The sequence below is a fragment of the Dendrobates tinctorius genome, unplaced genomic scaffold (assembly GCF_039654945.1).
Source record: "Dendrobates tinctorius isolate UK_male_01 unplaced genomic scaffold, ASM3965494v1 ptg000039l, whole genome shotgun sequence".
NCBI classification, from domain to species: domain Eukaryota; kingdom Metazoa; phylum Chordata; class Amphibia; order Anura; family Dendrobatidae; genus Dendrobates; species Dendrobates tinctorius.
This window is the reverse complement of record NW_027361707.1, coordinates 65,246,244-65,269,692: the sequence shown is the minus strand read 5'-3', so window position 1 is coordinate 65,269,692 and position 23,449 is coordinate 65,246,244. Positions and strand designations below refer to the sequence as shown.

The following is a 23,449-nucleotide window of genomic DNA, read 5'->3' as shown; positions in this document are numbered from 1 at the left end:
TATACCCATCATACATTTCGTCCATCCCATAGTCCCGTGCCCATATCCATTCATACATATCCTCCATCCCATAGTCCAGTGCCCATATACCCATCACACATCCTCCATCCCATAGTCAACCATTAAGACATCATAATGAGCGGCGGGGCTTGCAACCTATGATGACATCAGCGTCGCCATGGCAACCATTGTGACATCATAATGAGGGGCGGGGTTTGATACGCACACACTGTTTCCCCAGTATGTAGATAGGGGCATTATGACATCATAATGAGGGGCGAGGCTTGACGCACACACACTTTTTCCCCAGTATGTAGATAGGGGCAAAATTGTTTGGTGAATTGAAACGCGCGGGGATAAAATTTCACCTCACAACATAGCTTAGGATGCTCTCGGGGTCCAGACGTATGACTGTGCCAAATTTTGTGGCTGTAGCTGCGACGGTGCGGATGCCTATCCCGGACATACACACATACACACATACACACATACATACATACATACACACTTTGAGCTTTATATATTAGATTCCTGTACCAATATTAGCCTAGCTTAGTGAGTCCTACTCCTGGGTCAGTTACTAGCTTTGTAGATGTTCATGACCAATGTATGACATGCATAATATGTATTTCTGCTGTACCCTACACTGATTGTATGTATTATGATTGTTTACAGTTTCACCATGCCAATATACTATCAAGTTCAATAAAAGCACAGACATTCTCCTTATTGGACCTCAGTATAGTGGTTTAGCTGTCTGATTAAGCTACAATGAGTCTGCCTCATTTAGTGAGGACAGAACTGGGTCAGTAATGGTGTAGGGAGGCATTTCTTTGGAGGGCCACACAGCCTGTCCAGGAGTAGACTGTTGCTTTAATCCAGGTCTGGGAGGAGATTAATCAGGAGCATGCCCAGGCATTGTAGGAAGGTCATGTAGGCACGTGGAGGCCACACACACTATTGAGCATCATTTCTTTGTCTTTTGTCTTAAGGCATTTTCACTGAAGTTGGATCAGCCTGTAATTTGATTTTCCACTTTGATTTTGAGTATCATTCCAAATCCAGACCCCCATGGGATATTAATTTTGATTTAAACTGCTCATTTTTATGTTTTATTGTTCTCAACGTGTCACATTATATAATGAATAAAGATTTCCAACTGAAATATTACATTCAGTGATATCTAGGATGTAGTACTTTAGTGTTCTCTTTATTTTTTGAGCAGTGTATATAGCTGTGGAAAAGTGCCAGAAAATTCCAAAAATGAGTTAAAATAAATGTGACGATCAGAAAAAGAGATTCACAAATATTATGAATGAGTGAAAACTATTGTAAATAGTTTGAAACATCTGCCCAATTAAGGGAAAAAAACATATTAAAATAATCATAACCATGCAATGTGAGCAATATTTTACCTCTGCATATACTCAGTTACTTCAAGTGAGACTAAGCCATTCTGTACATTTTTAACCACAATGTCATCTAAAATAATCCACTGATCTTCTTTTAATGCGAGTAATTTCAATAATTCACTAGGATTATCACCGTGCTTCCTCACCGAGGCACTGACTGCTCTGTAATATAAAAGAGCAACATTTATCCAACATTAAGACAAGAGTTAAAATGCAATATACAATAAAACATATTTCCATACCTTTGAAATATTAAATATTTATTAAAAAGAAAAATCATTTGGAATTAGAGGAAATGGGCTGTTGTGCATAGTGAAGTCCAAAATTTATGAGAATAACTTGCATGAGTAGCCTCTATTGAGGGTTCCATTGGCTATATTGGTATTTTGGTAGCAAGAATAGCACTTTTCTAGCAGTCACAAATACAGTATATTAGAGCTGTAGAGGTACCTTAAAATAATCCATGACTAGAATATAGATCCATGACTTTCACATCTGCGTACAGTAGGTGATCTTGGAATCACCATTGTTTCAGTTTACTCTCCATGAATTACAGTTTACAGATTGAACTAGCCAGTAGAGACCAGAAAGTCATTGTGTGTCCTTTTTTTGCATAATCAGCAACAAAAAATTTCCATTATAGATATCCAATATACATACAAGCATTAAAAAAGAACTACCCAACCAATGCTCATCAACTACTGTATAACCTACCTCTGACCATGTGGACAAGATGTGCTCACATCACAGATTGGTGTCAGGTTGAGATGAGCCCATCTTTCGAAATTCAAATTTGTCGACTTCAACTAATTTTCACCAAAAATTAGATTATTGGTGAATACATTTGTGTGAATCTCTCTAAAGCTTATAATTGCTTGGAAAATATACATTGAGGAGAGGATCGAGAAAGAGGACTCCGCTAACTATAAGAGCTTAAACTCTACAGGAGAGAGAAAGATACATCTTGACCATAAGAGCTTACACTCTACAGAAGAGAGAAGACCCTGATGACCATTAGAGCTTACACTCTACACAAGAGAGAGAGATTATCCCGCTGACCATAAGCGCTTATACTCTACAGAAGAGAGAAGACCCTGATGACCATAAGGTCTTACATTCTACAGGCCAGAGAAAGAGAGAGGATCCTGCTGACCGTAAGAGCTTATACTCGACAGGAGAGAGAAAGAGAAGACCCTGCTGACCATAAGAGCTTACACTCTACAGAAGATAGAGGATCCTGTTGACCATAAGAGCATATATTCTACAAGCGAGACAAAGAGAGAGGATCCTGCTGACCGTAGCAGCTTATACTTTACAGGCGAGAGAGAGAACCCAGCTGACCATAAGAACTTATAGCTACATAAGCATGAGTCTTATCAAGTGACTATGGACATGGAAAACTGTCATACAAATTGTGCTATGCTTGAAGCCGCTGATCTGTGATAGCCGAGGTATTGACCACCATTGCACACGGTATGATAATCCATAAGATGTCATAGCTTCAGGGCATTATGGGGAGGTTCGCGGAACAGCGAAAAATGACAGTAGGTCGCTCTCTGGTGCTTCAGCAGTGTAAGAAATGGTACCCGGCAACATTTATTTTTTGTGAGCCCGATATCAGATTTCAAAATGTTTGAATTCGCGTGAAACCCTTAATTTCAGGAAATTCAACTTTTTCTCCATCCTCCACGGATCAATTGGCTCATCTCTTCGGTCAGGTATTTGTCAACTTGCTGTATTCATAACCACTTCATACTCTCAGCATCTTTTACTCAGCTACCTCTCCTATTCAGTCCAATAAAAAGGGTTGTTCTATGAACAAAATACATTTTAATCAAGAGATCTTAGAATAAAAATAAGTTGAACAATTAAACGTGTAAAACAAGTGTTCCTGTGCTGAGGTAATCTTATGAATGTGCCCCTGCTGTGTACTGTGTAATGTCTGATCATACCACCTGGGCAGGGGAGGAGGCAAAAGAGAGTATATGGACATTACAGCAAAGGATTAGATCACAGCTGATTCTTTCTGTGAGGTAAAACATGAATTTAAGGCCTGTTTCACACATCAGTTTTTTCAAATCAGTCAAAATCCACCAAAAAGTGAAAATGGAAGATCCGCTGTTCTTGTGGCAGATCTGTCATTTTTTCCCATTGAGATACATTAGTGACGGATTTTGGCGGATGGTCGTCCCTTACGTCCGCTATTCGGCGGATCCGCCAGATTTTTGGCGGATTCTGTCTGAGGTGAACGAACTTTGCAACGTTTTTTGGCGCCGTCAAAATGGCGGGAGACGGCGGATCCGCCGTCGTCCGCCATTTGATAGAATGGCCGCCTATGGGCGGCGGGTCCGCCGGGATCCGCTATTTTGCAGAATCTGCCGGCGGAATCCGCTTTTTCGCACTGAGCATGCTCAGAAAAAAAGATACTTTTCCAGACAGTCCAAAACTATATAAAAGTGGGCTAATTAATCATTGGGCCCAGACATCTGGCACCAGCAACAAGAAGAGAGAAAAGAGAAGAGACAGCCTGCCTGCCTGCCCAGCACCAAGATGCCTGCCACCACAAGAGGCCTGCTAGCACCTGCCTAGCTCCAAGCCAAGATCGAGAGGCCTGCCAGTGCCAGCCAGCACCAACAGCCTGCCAGCAAAGCCTGAAATTGTGTGAGTATAAAACCTATTTGTGTGGGGCATGTCTGTGTGTGTCTGTGGCTTGCCTGCCTGTGTGTGTGGTCTGCCGTCCTGCCTGTATGTCCATGACCTCCCAGTGTTGCATGTCTGTGTGTGTGTATTTTTATTATGCTTTTTTTCATACTTTGTTTTTCTGTTGCATGTGTACTGCATTTTATTTTCATACTATTGTAATTTTATTTGCATATTTGCAAGTGTGCTGTGATTGTGTTATGTGTATTGTATGCGGTGTAACTGTGGTATTGTATGTGGTGTCACTGTACTATGTGTTCTGTATTTTTTTTATTGTTCATTTATTGTGGTATTTAAAATAAAGAGCAGAGTAGCTCCTACTTTTGAAAGAAAAATTAAATTAAAAAAAAATCAATAAAAACTGTAGAAAAACTGTCCGTAGTATTATTTTAAAACCAGGTAAAATTAAGTATGGGTATATCTTCAAAAAAGGTAACTAAGTGTAGGTGTTTGGTATCCAAGTTTCGTAATACTCTCAGTGAGAGATTTTACAATCACAGTGTGGGTATATTCTCAGTGAGAGATTGTAAGGGAAATTACACATATGCAATTACTTAAAAGTGTGGGTAAACTCTCAGTGAGAAATTGTTAGGGAATTGCACATTCAAGCACTTAAAAGTGTGGGTATACTATCAGTGAGATATTCTCAGGGAATTAAGGCCCAGTCACACATAGCGATCTCGTTAGCGAGATCGCTGCTGAGTCACAATTTTTGTGACACAACAGCGATCTCACCAGCGAGATTGCTGTGTGTGACAGCGATCAGCGACCGGCCCCCCTGCCGGTATCGCTGATCGCTGCAGGAAAGCCCAGGACATTTCTTTGGTCACTGGGCTCCCGCTGGCCAGCACGCATCGCTGCGTGTGACCGGCGGGAGCCCAGCGATCAGCTGGTAGCTAATGTACACATCGGGTATCCAAGGAACGTGCGTCCCTTGGATACCCGATGTGTACATTAGTTACCAAACGCGCTGATGCAGGTACCTGGTAACTAACTTACACATCGGGTATCTAAGGGACGCACGTCCCTTGGATACCCGATGTGTACGTTAGTTACCAGCTACCTGCATCAGCGCACTGGTAACTAACAGAACACAGCGATGCCACACGCTCGGCATCGCTGTGCTAATCGCTGGTGAAGCTGTCTATTTGATAGCTCACCAGAGATCACTTAGCGACTTACCAGTGATCCTGACATGTTGATATCATTGTCGGGATCGCTAGTAAATCATCATGTGTGACGGGGCCTTTACACACATACAATCAACAGTGTGGGTATACTCTCAGTGAGTGATTGTTAGGGTAATTAAACATATGCAATCACTTAAAAGTGTGGGTAAACTCTTAGTAAGAGATTGTCAGGGAATTACACACATGCAATCACTTAAAAGTGTGGGTAAACTCTCAGAGATTGTGTGGGAATTGCACACACATGCAATACCAATCAAGATTTTTTTTTAAGTTATTAAAATTGTATTTATACTTGCAGATCAGTTCAGAAAGCACTGCATACCCACCAGGCAGCAGCAAACCCACTATACCGCAGGAAACTCGCCAGCCCGCAGCATAGCAAATAAAAGAGTTAAGTAAGTATAAAGACCTGAAAGCTTCTGTTATCCTTTGTATAGTAGCTTAACAAGTGTATTTATACTTGCAGATCCGTTTAGGAAGAACCGCAACTGGACCGCACCATACCCACAGGCCGCAGCAGACCCGCCAGGCCGCAGCAGACCAAATAAAAGTTACATTTTCTCAGTAAGTATAAAGGCCTGAAAGCTTTTGTTATCCTTTGTATAGTAGCTTAGCAAGTCTCTTTATACTTGCAGATCCGTTTAGGAAGAACCGCAAACGGACCGCAGCAGACCCGCCAGGCCGCAGCAGACCAAATAAAAGAGTTATATTTTCTCAGTAAGTATAAAGGCCTGAAAGCTTTTGTTATCCTTTGTATAGTAGCTTAACAAGTGTATTTATACTTGCAGATCTGTTTAGGAAGAAACGCAACCGGACCGCAGCAGACCCGCCAGGCCGCAGCAGACCAAATAATGTCTTCTTCTGGGAGCTCCCCCTCACATCATCAGCGAACTGAGGTAATATAAATAATGTTTTTTTTTACAAGTAAATTTTTATTAACCATATATGCATGTATTCTGTTTTCACAGGAAGCTGTATCTGAGGAGCTTCCAGGAGGAGACATGCAGGGTGGAGAAATGCAAGGAGGGGGCGTGCAGAGTGTAAGTTTAGCACATACAAAAACTCACATTCATATACAGTCATATGTTAAAGTTTGGGCACCCCTATTAATGTTAACCTTTTTTCTTTATAACAATTTTGGTTTTTGCAACAGCTATTTCAGTTTCATATATCTAATAACTGATGGACTCAGTTATATTTCTGGATTCAAATGAGGTTTATTGTACTAACAGAAAATGTGCAATCTGCATTTAAACAAAATTTGACCGGTGCAAAAGTATGGGCACCTCAACATAAAAGTGACATTAATATTTCGCAGATCCTCCTTTTGCAAAAATAACAGCCTCTAGTCACTTCCTGTAGCTATTAATGAGTTCCTGGATCCTAGTTGAAGGTATTTGTGACCATTCCTGTTTACAAAACAATTCCAGTTCAGCTAAGTTTGATGGTCGCCGAGCATGGACAGCACGCTTCAAATCATCCCACAGATGTTCAATGATATTCAGGTCTGGGGACTGGGATGGCCATTCGAGAACATTGTAATTGTTCCTCTGCATGAATGCCTGAGTAGATTTGGAGCGGTGTTTTGGATCATTGTCTTGCTGAAATATCCATCCCCTGCGTAACTTCAACTTCGTCACTGATTCTTGCACATTATTGTCAAGAATCTGCTGATACTGAGTTGAATCCATGCGACCCTCAACTTTAACAAGATTCCAGGTGCCGGCATTGGCCACACAGCCCCAAAGCATGATGGAACCTCCACCAAATTTTACTGTGGGTAGCAAGTGTTTTTCTTGGAATGCTGTGTTTTTTAGCCTCCATGCATAATGCCTTTTTGTATGACCAAACAACTCAATCTTTGCTTCATCAGTCCACAGGACCGTCTTCCAAAATGTAACTGGCTTGTCCAAATGTGCTTTTGCATACCTCAGGTGACTCTGTTTGTGGCGTGCTTGCAGAAACGGCTTATTTCGCATCACTCTCGCATACAGCTTCTCCTTGTGCAAAGTGCGCTGTATTGTTGACCGATGCACAGTGACACCATCTGCAGCAAGATGATGCTGCAGGTCTTTGGAGGTGGTCTGTGGATTGTCCTTGACTGTTCTCACCATTCTTCTTCTCTGCCTTTCTGATATTTTTCTTGGCCTGCCACTTCTGGGCTTAACAAGAACTGTACCTGTGTTCTTCCATTTCCTTATTATGTTCCTCACAGTGGAAACTGACAGGTTAAATCTCTGAGACAACTTTTTGTATCCTTCCCCTGAAAAGCTATGTTGAATAATGTTTGTTTTCAGATCATTTGAGAGTTGTTTTGAGGAGCGCATGATGCCACTCTTCATAGGAGAATCAAATAGGAGAACTACTTGCAAGTGGCAACCTCAAATACCTTTTCTCATGATTTGATGCACCTGGCTATGAAGGTCAAAGCTCAATGAGGTTACAAAACCAATTTAGTGCTTCAGGAAGTCAGTAAAAAGTAGTTAGGAGTGCTCAAATCAAGAAAATGATAAGGGTGCCCATACTTTTGCACCAGTCAAATTTTGTTAAAATGCAGATTGCACATTTTCTGTTAGTACAATAAACCTCATTTGAATCCAGAAATATAACTGAGTCCATCAGTTATTAGATATATGAAACTGAAATAGCGGTTGCAAAAACCAAAATTGTTATAAAGAAAAAAGGTTAACATTAATAGGGGTGCCCAAACTTTAACATATGACTGTATAATGCTACAGCCAACACAAACATTCCACACAGCACACACAATAACTCCACATCCATCCAACCACATACCTTTTTTTTTTACAGTCTTCACAATCCGGTGCCCGCACTAGAGCGACTCTCAGGACATCCCAGCGTCGTCGAGGTGATGCCTCTAGTGGTCGGCGAACAGTAAGTAACCCTTTATTTGGTTGATTGATTAAGCTCATGTGTTTCAATTTAATAATCTTTTTTTTTTTCCACAGGTTTCACAGCGTGCTTCCCAAATACCAGTGGAAGAGGGGATAATCATAGATGTGGATGCCCTCATCGAGGCTGTGCAACCATGGGAGCCGCTGTGGAACATGGGAAACCGCTTCCATGCCGACCAACCAACCACCCGACGGCTATGGGATGAGGCGTGTTCGGAGGTTGCAGACAACTGGGAGGAGCTCGATGCGAGGGCCAGGGATTTTGTGTGTAAGTAGTCCAATTTCAGTAACTTAATATTACAGCATGTGAAGTTTTTAATACTAACCACTTTTTTTTTTTTTTCCCTTCACAGGTGACAGGGTTATCATACGGTGGCGGTCGGTCAGGGATCGCTTCAAGAGGGACTTCAACAAGGAGATGCAGGCCCCGAGTGGATCGAGAGGACGCAGGAGCACCCAGTATAAACACTACAGAGCCCTGTCGTTCCTGTGGTCGACGATGGTGAGCAGAAGGTAAATATTAAACACCATTTCTGTATGTTTCCATGTTTAACCTAATTTTTTTTTTTAGCAATGCTAAATGAAATGTAAATATATTAATTTTTTTTTCTCTTTTCTAGCACCATCTGCAGCACTTGGGAGCCTGCTTCTGAGTTACCTCCCTCTGGAGTGATCCTTTCAGAGACCGCCACCGGGGACCATATCGAGGTATCCTACCCCTCTGTACCTTCCCTCTTGTCTCGTCCCTCTATCCCCTCCACCAGCACTGGAGCAGCAGGGCAGTCTTCATCACATGAAGCTGCAGGTGACTATGTGACTATTTAGAGTTCCCTTTACCCCATCCCTCTGACACTGCCGCAACATCTCGACCAACTTTTGGTTCTGGACGGCAGCGTCTCAGAGATCAGGAAAGGATAACCTTGTCTGACTGTTTGAATCTGAATTCAACCGTTCAGAATGCATTCTGTATTTTGGGGTAACAGTTAACTTCTGAGTTGAACATGATCAATCAAAGTATCATGGAACTCAGAAGTTACATGGAACGGATGAATGTAGAGTCAAACCAGATGCCTAGACATATTTTTTTTTCATTCAGTTGTCCGGCAAATGGAAGGTTTAAATACTCACCTGCAGATGCATGTGATGCAAGCCTGTCACAATGCTCTATTGACTGCAGTATCCCAGTCCTCCAAATCTACCCATGCACCTATTCCATTACCTCATTCCACCGTCCATCCTCCCTCTGTCCATCCTTCCCCCGTCCATTCTTCCACCGTCCATCCTCCTACCACCGTCCCTCCTATCACTGTCCATCCTCCTACCACTCCTTCTCCTTTCTCTAGTTCCCCATTCCATTCTTCCCAGTATTCTTCCCAGTACCTTCCTTCCCCATTGCATTATACCCCAATACCCTCATCATACCCACCCCCACACACACCTTCAATGTTCCCACAAACATCCTCTGTTCAACTCCCACCCCAACCTCATGTTTTCAACCCCCCTTCCACTTCTGATCCTCACCAACTCCGTTCCCAGTCCTCCACCCCTCCCCTCGATGTAGTCAACCCTGTTAACCCCTCCGATGATATCTCCACCCAACAATACCGGCATCTGTAACAATTTTTTTTAAAATTATTAAAATAAATTATTTTTTGTTTCAAAAGAATTTTATTCTGTGGTTTAATTTTTTTCTTTAACGTAAACACTTCTTGGTAAAGGTTGAAAGTACACCGGTGGTGTACAGGTACAAATACACAACACTTGGTAAAGGTTCAAAGTACACCGGTGGTGTACAGGTAAAAAAAACACAACACTTGGTAAAGGTTCAAAGTACACCGATGATGTACAGGTACAAATACACCACACTTTTATTACACACAATTGGTGTAAAGGTATCAAATCTATGAAAGAAAAACGGAAAAATTACTAAAGTTTTTCTTATCTAAAAAAAGGAACCTTGGTATAAAATAAAAGAAAAAATCTTGCCTGTCAACTCTTCCTTCTGGTGACAGAAAATAGTCAGCAAATGTGTCCCTCATTCTTGACACTGACCCAGTACTCCGAACACGTGTGTGTTGATAATCCCACAAGGTGGTTTCACAAACATTTTCTTCCATGGAAACAGGTTCCTTTGAAATTACAAAATTGTGCAGGATGACACACGTCTTCACCACCTCATCCACAGTCTCAGTTTTCATTTTAATGGCAGTTAACAGCAATCTCCATTTTGCAGTTAAAATCCCAAAAGCGCACTCCACCACTCTTCGCGCTCTTGTCAAGCGATAGTTAAAGATTTTTTTGGTGTGTGTCAATCCATGACTTCCATATGGCTTGAGAAGATGTTTGGAGAGTTGAAATGCGTCGTCACCAACACATACAAATGGCATTGGTGGGCCTGTTGTTCCAGGGAGTGGTCTTGGAGGTGGGAATTCAAAATTGTCTCCATACAAACGACGGCCCATTGCGGACATCTTGAATACCTACGAATTGTTGGATCGACCATACGCACCAATGTCGACCGCAATAAATTTGCATTTTGAGTCTGCAATGGCCATCAATACATTGGAGAAGAATTTCTTGTAGTTGAAAAATTCTGATCCAGATCCAATGGGTTTCACAATCCTTATATGCTTCCCATCAACTGCACCAACACAATTCGGAAACTGGCAGATTTCTTGAAAGTTGTCCGCAATCTCCAGCCACCTTTCCTGTGTTGGCTGTGGGATGTACTCCTCGTGTAGACAATCCCACAATGCCCGGCAGGTCTGTTGGACTATTCCAGAGATTGTCGATATCCCAAGCCGGAACTGGTAATGGAGGGAGGTGAAGGATTCTCCAGTTCCCAGGAATCTGTTAAAAAAAGGGTAAAATTTAAAATTAATACAAACTACAAGCCACATGACAATAAAAGTCTGAAGAATCTGAAAACTTTTAAAAAATAGATAACTTACCGAAGGGTCACCATCAAACGCTCCGCCGGTGATACAGAAAAGAGCATGTAGGTGTCCCTTCTCTGAATTTGTGCTCCAACATGCTCCACCAAAATCTCAAACAAGTCCTGTCTCATGCGCACATAATTAAAGAACTTGTCCGGGTTATCCCTCAATTCCAGATAAAGTGTTGAAAACACGCCAAGGATAAACCTCTGTGCATTGATAGGCTGAATCCACTGCCGTCTCTTCCTCCGACTCAGGATTCGCAGTCTTCTTTTCTCCCTCTGCAGAGCAAGAATTGCCAAACGATTGCATTGAAAATCTAATTCCACACAGAGGGTGTTAATATTCGCTATTACTCCTTCCATCTCTGCCACTAGCTCTACAACCTTTCAAAGATATTGTATAATAACACCATAGATATAGTTTTCCCTAGTTTCCAGGAGCCAATCACATTTGGGAGCATTTTCCAAGAGCCAATCATATTTGGGAGCATCCCATTTGGAAGGTGTGTAAAAACGGATCCGTCAGAAAACGGACCCAACGGATGGAAAAAACAGATGCAAGCGGATGGAACGGATCCAGTTTTTGACGGATCCGTACACAAATCCATATAGCGGATCCGTCAAAAAACGGATCTGTATCATCCGCTAGCATCCGATTTTACACATTTTTAGCGGATCCGCCATTTTCACTTTTTGGTGGATTTTGACTGATTTGAAAAAACTGAAGTGTGAAACAGGCCTAAACAGGAAGGGAAAGATTTTATCTCCCAGAAAGAATAATTTGTGACCCCGTGCTGTCCTGTCTGAATACTCTCTTTTACTTTCTCTCCTGACCAGGAGCTGTGGTATGATCAGACCATGTCCCTATATGGTCAGACACAGCCATTGCACAGTACACAGTAGGGGCACATTTATAAGAATATCTCATTATCTTATTATTATTCCAAGATCTAATGATGCACTTTTTTGGGGGGATAACCCCTATAAATCTCAAGGGGTAGCATACAGATGTGCTCTTGATTAGTAGCTTCCTTAATTACTTCCCAATTCTATGCTTGTGCAGCTTTGGTGTATTTTACAGGTTACCTGTGTACTCAGTCAGCCTTGTATCAGATGAACTCAACTGAGTACCCATCACATGCAAAATACATTACCGCACAGTGCCTGCATCATATACAGTTGTGCGAAATCCCTGTAATAAAAAGGTCAAGTTATATATAATATAGAACAGTTCACATATATATAAACAAGTAAATCATAATCTTTATTTAGACCTTGTGGAACCAGAGCTTGAAGCTCATGGATTCAAAAGGCCTCCCTATGTTTAATTCCTTAAAGGGAATCTATCACCTTTTTTTTTTAGCCCTAACAGCTGCTGGCACCACTATCAGGGCTTATCTACAGCATTCTGTAATGCTGTAGATAAGCTCCCGATGAAACCTGAAAGATAAGAAAATCAAGTTAGATTATACTCACCGGGGGGGGCAGGGGGGGGCAGGGAGGGGCGGGTGCGGTGGGTGTCGCGGTCCGGTCCGGCACCTCCCATCTTCCAGAGATGAAGTCCTCCTTCTTACTTCTGCCGCGGCTCCTGTGCAGGCATACTTACTCTGCCCTGTTGAGGGCAGAGTAAAGTACTGCAGTGCGCAGGCACCGGGAAAGGTCAGAGAGGTCCGGCGCCTGCGCACTGCAGTACTTTACTCTGCCCTCAACAGGGCAGAGAAAGTACACCTGCGCAGGAGCCGCAGCAGAAGTAAGGAAGAGAATGGCATCGTATGAAGATGGGAGGCGCTGGACCGGACCGCAACACCCATCGGACCGGACACCAGGGTGAGTATAATCTAACTTGTTTTTCTTCTCTTTCAGGTTGCATCGGGGGCTTATCTACAGCATTACAGAATGCTGTAGATAAGCCCCTGATGGCAGTGCCAGCAGCTGATAGGGCTAAAATGAGGTGAAAACATTGGATCATTTTATAATTAGCATATCCATACATAACAGAATGCCAATCATCATTTCTTCCATGTTTCAAACATGCCCTTTACTTTTTGTGCTTACAGTGCCACCAGTGTAACAATGTACTAAAGGGGAACTACGTCCACCACCCCTATACTGGCAAAAGATATCATATTAAAGACTTCCCCACCTGTGACACATCCTATGTATTGTACCTGATTAAATGTTTGTGTGACATCCTATACAGTGAGTACAGAAAGTATTCAGACCCCTTAAAATTTTTCACATTTTGTTTCATTGCAGCCGTTTGGTAAATTCAAAAAAGTTAATTTCTTTTTCTCATGTATGTATACTCTGCACCCCATCTTGACTGAAAAAAAACAGAAATTTAGAAATTTTTGCAAATTTATTAAAAAAGAAAAACTGAAATATCTCATTGGATCTATGCCTCTTTTAATGCATCCCAATATTTTATTTGCCTTTGCAGCAGCTGCCTGACACTGGCCACTAAATGTGAGTTTGTCGTCCACCCATACACCCAGGTCTTTTTCGGTGACAGTTTTGCCCAGTGTTTTATAATTAAGCACATAATTATACATCTTATTTGCTCTACCCAAGTGCATGACCTTACATTTATCCCCATTAAAGCTCATTTGCCAATTATCAGCCCAAACTTCTAGTTTACATAAATCCTCCAATAAAATTGTCCTCCTCTGTATTGATTACCCTGCAGAGTTTAATGTCATCTGCAAATATTGAAATTCTACTCTCTATGACCTCTACAAGGTCATTAATAAATATGTTAAAAGGAAGCGGGCCCAATACTGACCCCTGTGGTACCCCACTGCTAACCGTGACTCAGTCCGAGTGTGCTCCATTAATAACCACCCTTTGTTTCCTATCCCTGAGCCAGCTCTTAACCCACTTACTCATATTTTCCCCTATTCCCATTGTTCTCATTTTATGTATCAACCTTTTGTGTGGCACCATATCAAAAGCTTTTGAAAAGTCCATGTATACCACGTCCACTGCATTTCCCCGGTCCAGTCCAGAACTTACCTCTTCATAAAAGCTTATTAGATTAGTCTGACAGGAACTGTCCCTCGTAAACCCATGATGATATTGGGTCATGAGGTTATTCATCTTCAGACACTCCAGTATAGTATTTTTTAGAAAACCCTCCAGAATTTTACTGTAATGTCACGTGTGACTGGATACACCGCCTCCAGCAAGGCGAATTTCTATAACACCCGTGAACCTGGATACACCACCTCCAGCAGGGTGAATTTAAACAGAGTTAAGGGAAACACTGGGGAAACCGTTACAATGGAGGGCCCTGCAATAGGGAACGGGGACGTGGATACCTCCTGCAGTCCCCTGAGTCAGTGTCCCTACACTCCTGATGATCCCTAGGCAGGTTCTGCACCTGGCGACGAGCTGGATACCTCAATCCCTAGCTCGCCCTGCACCTATCCCTTTCTAGTGAACTGGACGGTGCAGAAACTAATCCCACCACTGCACTAATAAACACTCAAGGAAAGTCACAAACAGGGAAAAACACCACTTAACTTTGCTCTGTTGCTTTTGCTCCCAGCAACAGAGTACAACACCAAAGTTCAGCTTCACCCCTGAGTCTCAACACCTGAATTCAGCTTCCGCCTGAAGCTATTACACAAGAGCTCCCCTGAGCTTCCAGGAACTCCTCCCTGTAGTTCCTTCCTTCACCAGACTTGGTTGGAAAAGAGCAATATCGCCACTAGTGAGTGAGACCACCTGCTACTCCTTTATAGGTAGGAGCCAGGGAATCACACCTGCTTCATAATCACGTGCACTAACACCAGCGGCCACCGGGGGCAACTGAACCAAAGTAACCAGAGTGCAATGACCCTAACGGCCACCGGGGGCAAAACTAGAACTAAAACAACCACACTGTAATGACCCTAATGGCCACCGGGGCAAAAATAAATTTAAGCCAACAGCTTAAAGGAAAAAAAAAGGTTACTTGTGCAAAATCTTTCATAATCCAACCTGGATCATGACATTTACCCACAGTTGAGGTTAAGCTTCCTGGCCTATAATTGCAAAGTTCAGTTTTTGTCCCATTTTTGAATATAGGCACCACATTTGCTATACGCCAGTCCTGTGGTACAGACCCTGTTATTATGGAATCTTTAAAGATTAAAAATAATGGTCTATCTATGACTGTACTTAATTCCTGCAGTACGCGGGGGTGTATCCCATCCGGGTCCGGGGATTTGTCAATTTTAGTGATTTTTAGACTTCGCCGTACTTCCAACTTGAATTTTTGGATGGTCTTTTGTGTTATATTATTCTGTTAATTAATTAATTATTATATACACTCGGGCTGTATTGTTCCCATATCTATTTGAGGCACCTTGTATATGACTATTTTAATTGATTCTGTGATTTTATTGAATTAATAAAAATTTGAAATTTTTAACGTAATCAATTATTGTGATGGTTCTTATATTTAAGCCTTGGACATGATGTCATTAACTTGGTGTACATCGGTTGAAGTTTAATTTGATATTTTGAACCATAATTAGCTTATGGTTCCATTCTTATCCTGGTATGATTGGCCCCATCCCATCCCAGTCCTGGTATGCATGGTCCCATCCCATGGGGGTGGAATGCAGTGAATTTTCATTTCTCTTTAACAGTGAGCACAGGAGTTAGCCACAGTTGCCAGCTCCAGCCTCTGTGACCTGCTGCTCTGCCAAAATCGCTCCCCCACCTTCCCACCACAGCCAGAGCAGGTACATCCGGATTATAAGACACACCATTCATTTTCCTCCGCATTTTGGGAGGAAAAAAGTGCGTCTTATAGTCCGAAAAATACAGTATTGGCAGATTCGCAAGTCAAACATTACCCTTGTTGTTACGTGTACCAATCAGGGACGTGTTTGCAACCCAGAAATTCCAGGATTACGTTTCACCTCGGAATGCATAAAACTATTAGACCAGAATTACATAATTCAGCAATTCACTTTGGAACAGATGGTTCCATTATACAGCGTTCCACTATGGAATGCAAAGAGACGAGTATTTGTAAATATTTATAACAAAAGATTTTATATCCCAACATTCCATGGTGGAGCACACAATCCCAAAGTCACAAATGTATAAAGATAGAAATTGTGCTTTACACAGGAATATAAATGCTTGTAAGACAGGAAATTAGTCCTTCATTAACAAATCATCATCTAATTTAAGTATCAAAAGACATTAAATTAATAAACTAATAAAATATATCACCAACAAAAAATACTTCAAACCCTGCACAAAGTCATAGGAAATTACATAGAGACCACATGGTATACTGGTTTTAAGATACGTGATTACCACATGGTAAATTGGCTTTGAAATGCGCAATATTCCCATAGTCTTCCAATAAGTCTCATGAACACACAGAAAGAGGCATGTCAATCACGCTATGAGAAAGACCTGTCAATCACCTGCAGTGGTGCTGGGAGAAGCCGAGTCTAGTTTCAAAGAAAAACCCACATAGCTGCAGTCATTCAGTGAGGCTCTGACTCAAGCTGCTGCCGGTTTGTGCAGCCTGAATTAGGCAACAGGTTCCCTTTCAGTTTCTTAATTGTTTTTTTTCTCTTAAAAAATGGAATGCAAAGGAGCATAATATATTCCAATAATTAAATGTGTTTTAAGAGAAAATTAAAACTGACTAAAATGTGATAAAGAATTTACAGTGTATGTTACAGATAATAGGAGCTTTAAAAGCAACAACAAAGGATTCAGTGTTCTATAAAAAAAACCCTTACCGAATCTGATGTGTTCCTGTAGTTTTTGAAGCTGCAGCGCTTGCTGCCCTCCTATTTTCTTCATCATCACCTGTCTTCTTTTTCTCTGGATTCGGAGGGCAAGGAAGGAAAACCGTGACGGGCTTGTGGAAAGCCTGAACTAATGGTTGCTTCACTTGAATGAGTGGGCTGCTTGACACGACTGGATGATATATATCATGTTTCACCTTCAGTACAGAGATCAATGATGTATCTATTGGTTGAACCTGCAATAATAATATAAAAGTTACAAATGGCTTTGAAACTGTAGAAGTAGAAATTTGTAGTGAGAATTTGACCATTGCCATTTTCTTGATGAAAAACCAAGTGAATATTGGATTTCAGTGCGAAAAAGAAATTGTCAAGAGAAGACCCAAGCTGCGATCAGATGATTTGTTATGAGATATGAGTGTAATAAATGTGGGTCGCCCTCCCAGGGCTGTGGGGTACTCGGTACTGGGCCGGTCTCTCAGAGGGGATGGTCACAGCAGCGGTGACCCGGTCTGTGGCCCTGGGCACCCAAGTAAAAGGGAGATTGAATGATGTTTTGTAATGGAAATGATTAGTTTGTGACGCCAGCTGTGGTGTTCGGCAAGGGAGGTGTTAAGCTGACGCTGCATGCAGATCATCTGGGACTGATGGTGTGGTGCAGCAATGATGTTATAGCCCTCCACAGGCAGGGCTGTAGTCCCAGGGCAGAGTAAGTGAGGTGACACGTAGTTGGTGTGGTGTCAGGCGCAAGGGATGCAGCAGTGCTGGACAGGTTGACGCAGGAATAAGTGGAGGACACCAGGGCATGTAGTTCCAAAGCTTTACTCACAGTCTGTTGTACAAACAGGTGCCTGCCTCTGTGCCGTGTCTTCCGGGTAAGGGACTCAGTCAACCCCCATGCCAGATGGAATACTCCTTTCCAACATTCCTCCAACATGTGCCTTTCCGAACGTCTCCTCTTATAGCGCCTTTAGATGAAGTACTCCTAGTACTGAGTTACACTGGAGTTCCTCCTGTCTGATATTCCTATGAACTCTACTTGTATGGCAGACAGCTGTAGCCTGCTTCGGGGACTCCTTGCTACTAAGTCCCGGCTCACTATCCAGTTGCTGTTGTGCCCTCAAGTCTTGTGTGGGAATAGAGTGGTCACTACTTCTATTCCTACGGTGTCTGCTGCATGACCATTAGTATCCACACAACCTCGGGGACCGGGCCCTTGCCTTGCGCTTAGAACTTCTAGGAAGGGTTCTCTTCTCACCCACGTCATCTGTTCTCTTTTACTCCTCACGTTCCATACTAATCCTTTCTTTCTATGGAGAATCAGGCTTTCAGTCTATGTTGCTCTCTCTCTCCTTTTCCCATGCCAGCAGACCAAGGTCACTGGGATCTGCTGCAGCACTTCCATCCATCTATCCCTCTCTCCGGGGATCTTCTTCTCTCTAGCTCTCGAAACCAACTGATCTCTAATCCTAAACTCTTCCCGCTCCTTGTAATGTAATCTAACTCCACCCACCTCCCAGCATGTTTCGTGCTCCAAGCAGGGAGCCACCAATGGGTACTTTGCTATACTCCAAGCAGGGAGCCGCCAAAGGTGCTTTGCTACACTACTTTGTGGTGTGGGGTGCAGGTGTTGGAGTGTGGTCAGGAGTCTCCACCTTACCTGGATGGTGGGATACCACACCTCAGGAGGAGGTGCAGTACCTCTGTGGTGACTGAGCCTCAGGGGCGCCACATACCCCCCCATTAAACACAGCACGTTCGCGGGCTGCAAGGCAAACAACGTTGACAATATAGGAACATACAAAATTTTTATATTGCATAATAAACATGTCTTATGCTAAACTTCCCAATGTGGGAGGCACTGTTTCTTGAACGTTACAAACAAGTTAACTGTCTATCTATATTTAAAGTTATGCTACCTAATTCAAAGTGCTACAGGAACAGATTCACTATCACTCGAGCAACACATTTGCTTGTGACACTTTTCTTCTCCATTTATCTTTCACATTTTTATTTAACTCTCACGTCTTTATTCAAACTCTGTAACACAGTCACTGTATTTCTTTCTCAATTAGACCCTATAAAATCTGCCATTAATACTTTCACTACACACTATCATTGTCTAGCTTCTTATTCAAAATATATTAATCATTATCAACAAGTGCAAAGAGTAAACACTGGTCCAGCCATTATGTCTTGAAATGTCCTTGTAACGAGGTAGTCCTTGTTCAAGGGAAGGTTCCTATGTAAAACCAAGAGAGAGCACCTAAGAGGTGCAAACTATTTACATTTACAGTTCCGGATCACTCAGCATCCATGATCTCCACAGTTCAAGTGCAAAGGCTGCCAATGGAACTAGGCAACAACTGGATCAACAGATAACATAATCAAAAATAGAAAAATATTAAAAACTGAAAAAACAGGCACGATGGTGCAAATACCCTCCTGGGCAACAAAGTTCGTTTACTGTACATTACTGGTGGTGATCCCCTCCTGGGTTTCTGGAAGCTGATTGCTTGGGCTGCTTCCAGGGGAGATGCTCTGGGTATTCTCATCTTGTGATTGATTGCTTGCTAATCGCAGGTACTCTGCTTCCCAAAGGGTGAGATTGGGACCAGTCGGGGTAATCGAAAGGGCCATGGAGACATCGACTGCCTCAGGGGATGGTGCGTCAGCAATTTCCAGGGGTACCTCTGCTGCAGTCAGTGGTTCAGCAGGTGTTATCGCCGGCACCACTGGATCGTCCTCCTCCAGTTCCATCGGGACTTCCGTGATGGGTACCGTAGCTTGGGGCCACCGGCAAGGGTCAATCAGGCCATTCCGATTCATTGGCTCTACTCCCAACACCAAGGTCATGCCCGGAGCGGTAATCATACCTTGCGCTCCATGCTGAGGTTCTGGTCCCTGTGCGGGTGCAGGGTTGTGAGCAGCAGCGGCCGCAATTCCCGGAGTTGCCAGCAGGGCAGGTCACAGCTGGATCCGGCCAGGGGCCAGGTTGGTTTCTGCCAAGGCCGTCAGCAGGGTCCTGTGCGGTCACGCCCGGTCCAGACGGGGCCGCGGTCCCAGTTCTCCATTTTGCTCTGGATCCCTCATGTACCTCCTCCAGGCAGGCCTTAACCAGTGACAATATCTGCTTTGAGTTGGTGACAGGTGCTGCAGAGGGTGTCTCAGCAGATGTATACTCCGCAGGGGCGGCCTGGGGGCAAGTTGCTTTTCCTCCCCCTGTTCTTCTGGCTTCTTTCCTCCTTCCATCATGGCATTCTCGCATTCTTCTTCCTGCCTGAGCTCTTTTCCCGCCACTGGCCCTCGCCCCTCCTTCTGAGGGCGGTGTCTTCTTCCAAGTCCTCCATACCAAGCCAGTATACGAACCGCTCGGGGGGTGAGCCATGTCTTTGTCGCATACAAGTTCAGACAGGGGAGGCCCAGGACAGTCCGCGGTCTTTTCTTAGGACCACCCATGTTGTCACGCCCTTCTTCACCGCGCCAGCGGCCATTTTTAGCGTTCATTTTACAGTCTATTACATTGGGTATTCTGCACATTTTCAAAAACTTTGAGTCTTAGGCACACAGAACACAATGGCATTGGGTCTCGTCATCCTGTTCGTGATGTCAAGTTTTGGGTCACCCTCCCAGGGCTGTGGGGTACTCGGTACCGGGCCAGTCTCTCAGAGGGGATGATCACAGCAGCGGTGACCCGATCCATGGCCCTGGGCACCCAAGTAAAATGGAAATTGAATGATGTTTTGTAATGGAAAAGAATAGTTCGTGACGCCACCTGTGGTGTTTGGCAAGGGAGGTGTTAAGCTGACGCTGCATGCAGATCCTCTGGGACTGATGGTGTGGTGCAGCAATGATGTTATAGACCTCCACAGGCAGGACTGTAGTCCCAGGGCAGAGTAAGTGAGGTGACACGTAGTTGGTGTGGTGTCAGGCGCAAGGGATGCAGCAGTGCTGGACAGGTTGGCGCAGGAATAAGTGGAGGACACCAGGGCATGTAGTTCCAAAGCTTTACTCACAGTCTGTTGTACAAACAGGTGCCTGCCTCCGTGCCGTGTCCTCCGGGTAAGGGACTCAGTCAACCCCCAGGCCAGATGGAATACTCCTTTCCAAGACTCCGCCAACCTATGCCTTTCCGCTAGGGATGGGCGAATCTACTCGTTAGGACTCGTTACTCTGCGAGTAGTAGGGGACTCGCAGGAGTCGGTACTCTGCGAGTTTCCAAGCGATTACTCGCACAGTAACGAGTCCAATGCAAATAAGGCTAAGTGCACAAGTACCGGAACTCTCGCGGAAATTACCGCGAGAATTCCGGAATTCCATTCCGCGGGAAAATTGCATTTTAAATTCCCGCGATTTTCCCACAGAAAAACTAGCATTTTGCAAGCGTAATTAGCTTGCAAAATGCTAGCGTTTTCCAAGCGATCTGTAGCTTCGCTTGGAGAACTGATTGACAGGTTGGTCACACTCGTCAAACATAGTGTTTGACAAGTGTGACCAACTTTTTACTACTGAGGCCGCCTATGCAGCATCAGTAGTAAAAGATAAAATGTAAAAAAAATAAAAAATATTGTTATTCTTACCCTCCGACGTCCCACGCAGCCTTCCCGCCTCTCCACGCATCCGTTCCCAGTAATCCTTTGCGAAAATGCCCGCGATGACGTCCGTTCTCGCGGGATCGCGATGTCTCGCGGTAATTCGCGATGACGTCGCGCGAATGACCTCGAGACTTCGCGATCCCGCGAGAACGGACGCCATCGCGGGCATTTTCGCAAAGGACTACTGGGAACGGATGCGTGGAGAGGCGGGAAGGCTGCGCGGGACGTCGGAGGGTAAGAATAACAATATTTTTTATTTTTAAATGCTATTTTTTACAGGGATATGGTGCCCAAAGCCCGGAGGACAGTCTCCTCTCCTCCGGACCGTGGGTACCATCCGCAATTGTTCTGCTTACTTTCCGCATGGTGGGCACAGCCACATGCGGGAAGTAACTGGAACAAAAAAAATGGCAGCACAGGAATCGCTGCAATACTCGCATCCCCATTCATTAACATTGGACTCGCTAGACTCGCAACGAGTAGCGAGTTTCCGAGTCGGACTCGTTAGAGTCTAGCGATTCCGAGTATTTCAGGATTCGCCCATCCCTACTTTCCGAACATCTCCTCTTATAGTGCCTTTAGATGAAGTACTTCTAGTACTGAGTTACACTGGAGTTCCTCCTGTCTGATGTTCCTATGAACTCTACTTGTATGTCAGACAGCTGTAGTCTGCTTCGGGGACTCCTTGCTGCTAAGTCCCGGCTCACTATCCAGTTGCTGTTATGCCCCCAAGTCTTGTGTGGGAATAGAGTGGTCACTACTTCTATTCCTCCAGTGTCTGCTGCAGGACCATTAGTATCCATACAACCTTGGGGACCGGGCCCCGGCCTTGGGCTTAGAAATTCTAGGAAGGTTTCTCTTCTCATCCACGTCCTCTGTTCTCTTGTACTCCTCACGTTCCGTACTAATCCTTTCTTTCTATGGAGAATCAGGTTTTCAGTTTATGTTGCTCTCTCTCTCCTTTTCCCGTGCCAGTAGACCCAGGTCACTGGCATCTGCTGCAGCACTTCCATCCATCTATCCCTCTCTCCGGGGATCTACTTCTCTCTAGCTCTCCAACCAACTGACCTCTAATCCTAAATTATTCCCGCTCCTTGTAATGTAATCTAACTCCACCCACCTCCCAGCACGTTTCGTGTTCCAAGCAGGTAGCCACCAATGGGTGCTTTGCTATACTCCAAGCAGGGAGCCTCCAAAAGTGCTTTGCTACACTACTTTGTGGTGTGGGGTGCAGGTGTTGGAGTGTGGTCAGGAGTCTCCACCTTACCTGGATGATGGGATACCACACCTTAGGAGGAGGTGCAGTACCTCTGTGGCGACTGAGCCTCAGGGGCGCCACAAATGTATCTATCCAGAATCTTTCAAAGAGAATGGTAATTTATAAATGTAACATTAATGGAAGAGCTGCTTTCTGATAACGTACAACTACTTTGTTTAATGGCATCATTTTTGTTTGTGAAAAAAACAAGATTTTCATGCATTTGTTTACATGTAGCTTTAAAAGGAGTTGCCCAGTACTAGGAAGAGCTCTTCTCATTCCTCATGTTTGGAGCCAACAAAATTAAAACACACATACTCATGCTCCAGGGGTTCACGTGTGGATTTTATGACACGTGAGCCCTGTGTCCAATCGTCGCTGATGCCACTGTCCCCCACCTTCGGACGTATAAAGGGGGCTTTACACATAGCGATATCGCTAGCAATATTGCTAAAGCATCATCGATTTTGTGACGCAGCAGCAATATTGCTAGCGATATCGCTACATGTGATACTTACCTCTGACCGGCTCCCCCGCTGGCTATCGCTGATCGCGCAAGATCGGCCTGGTCCATTTCTCATTGTCGGCTTCCTGCTGGCGGCGACGAGCGAGCCATGGACACAGGCGAAAGACGGACACCCTCGACGCGTCTGAAAGGTAAGTACGACCGCCGGCCGCT

At 43.9% G+C, this 23,449-nt stretch overlaps 1 protein-coding gene across 1 annotated transcript in view; it reads right to left on the bottom strand.

The window, feature by feature from the left end:
- DTHD1 (death domain containing 1) overlaps nucleotides 1–23,449 on the bottom strand; it is a 112,192-nt gene that overhangs the window by 64,657 nt on the left and 24,086 nt on the right. Inside the window, exons 5-6 of the mRNA XM_073574726.1 lie at nucleotides 16,909–17,153; nucleotides 1,416–1,574 (exon numbers count right to left, since the gene is read on the bottom strand). Coding sequence (XP_073430827.1) covers nucleotides 1,416–1,574; nucleotides 16,909–17,153 — 404 coding nt within the window. The remainder of the gene's footprint in view (nucleotides 1–1,415; nucleotides 1,575–16,908; nucleotides 17,154–23,449) is intronic.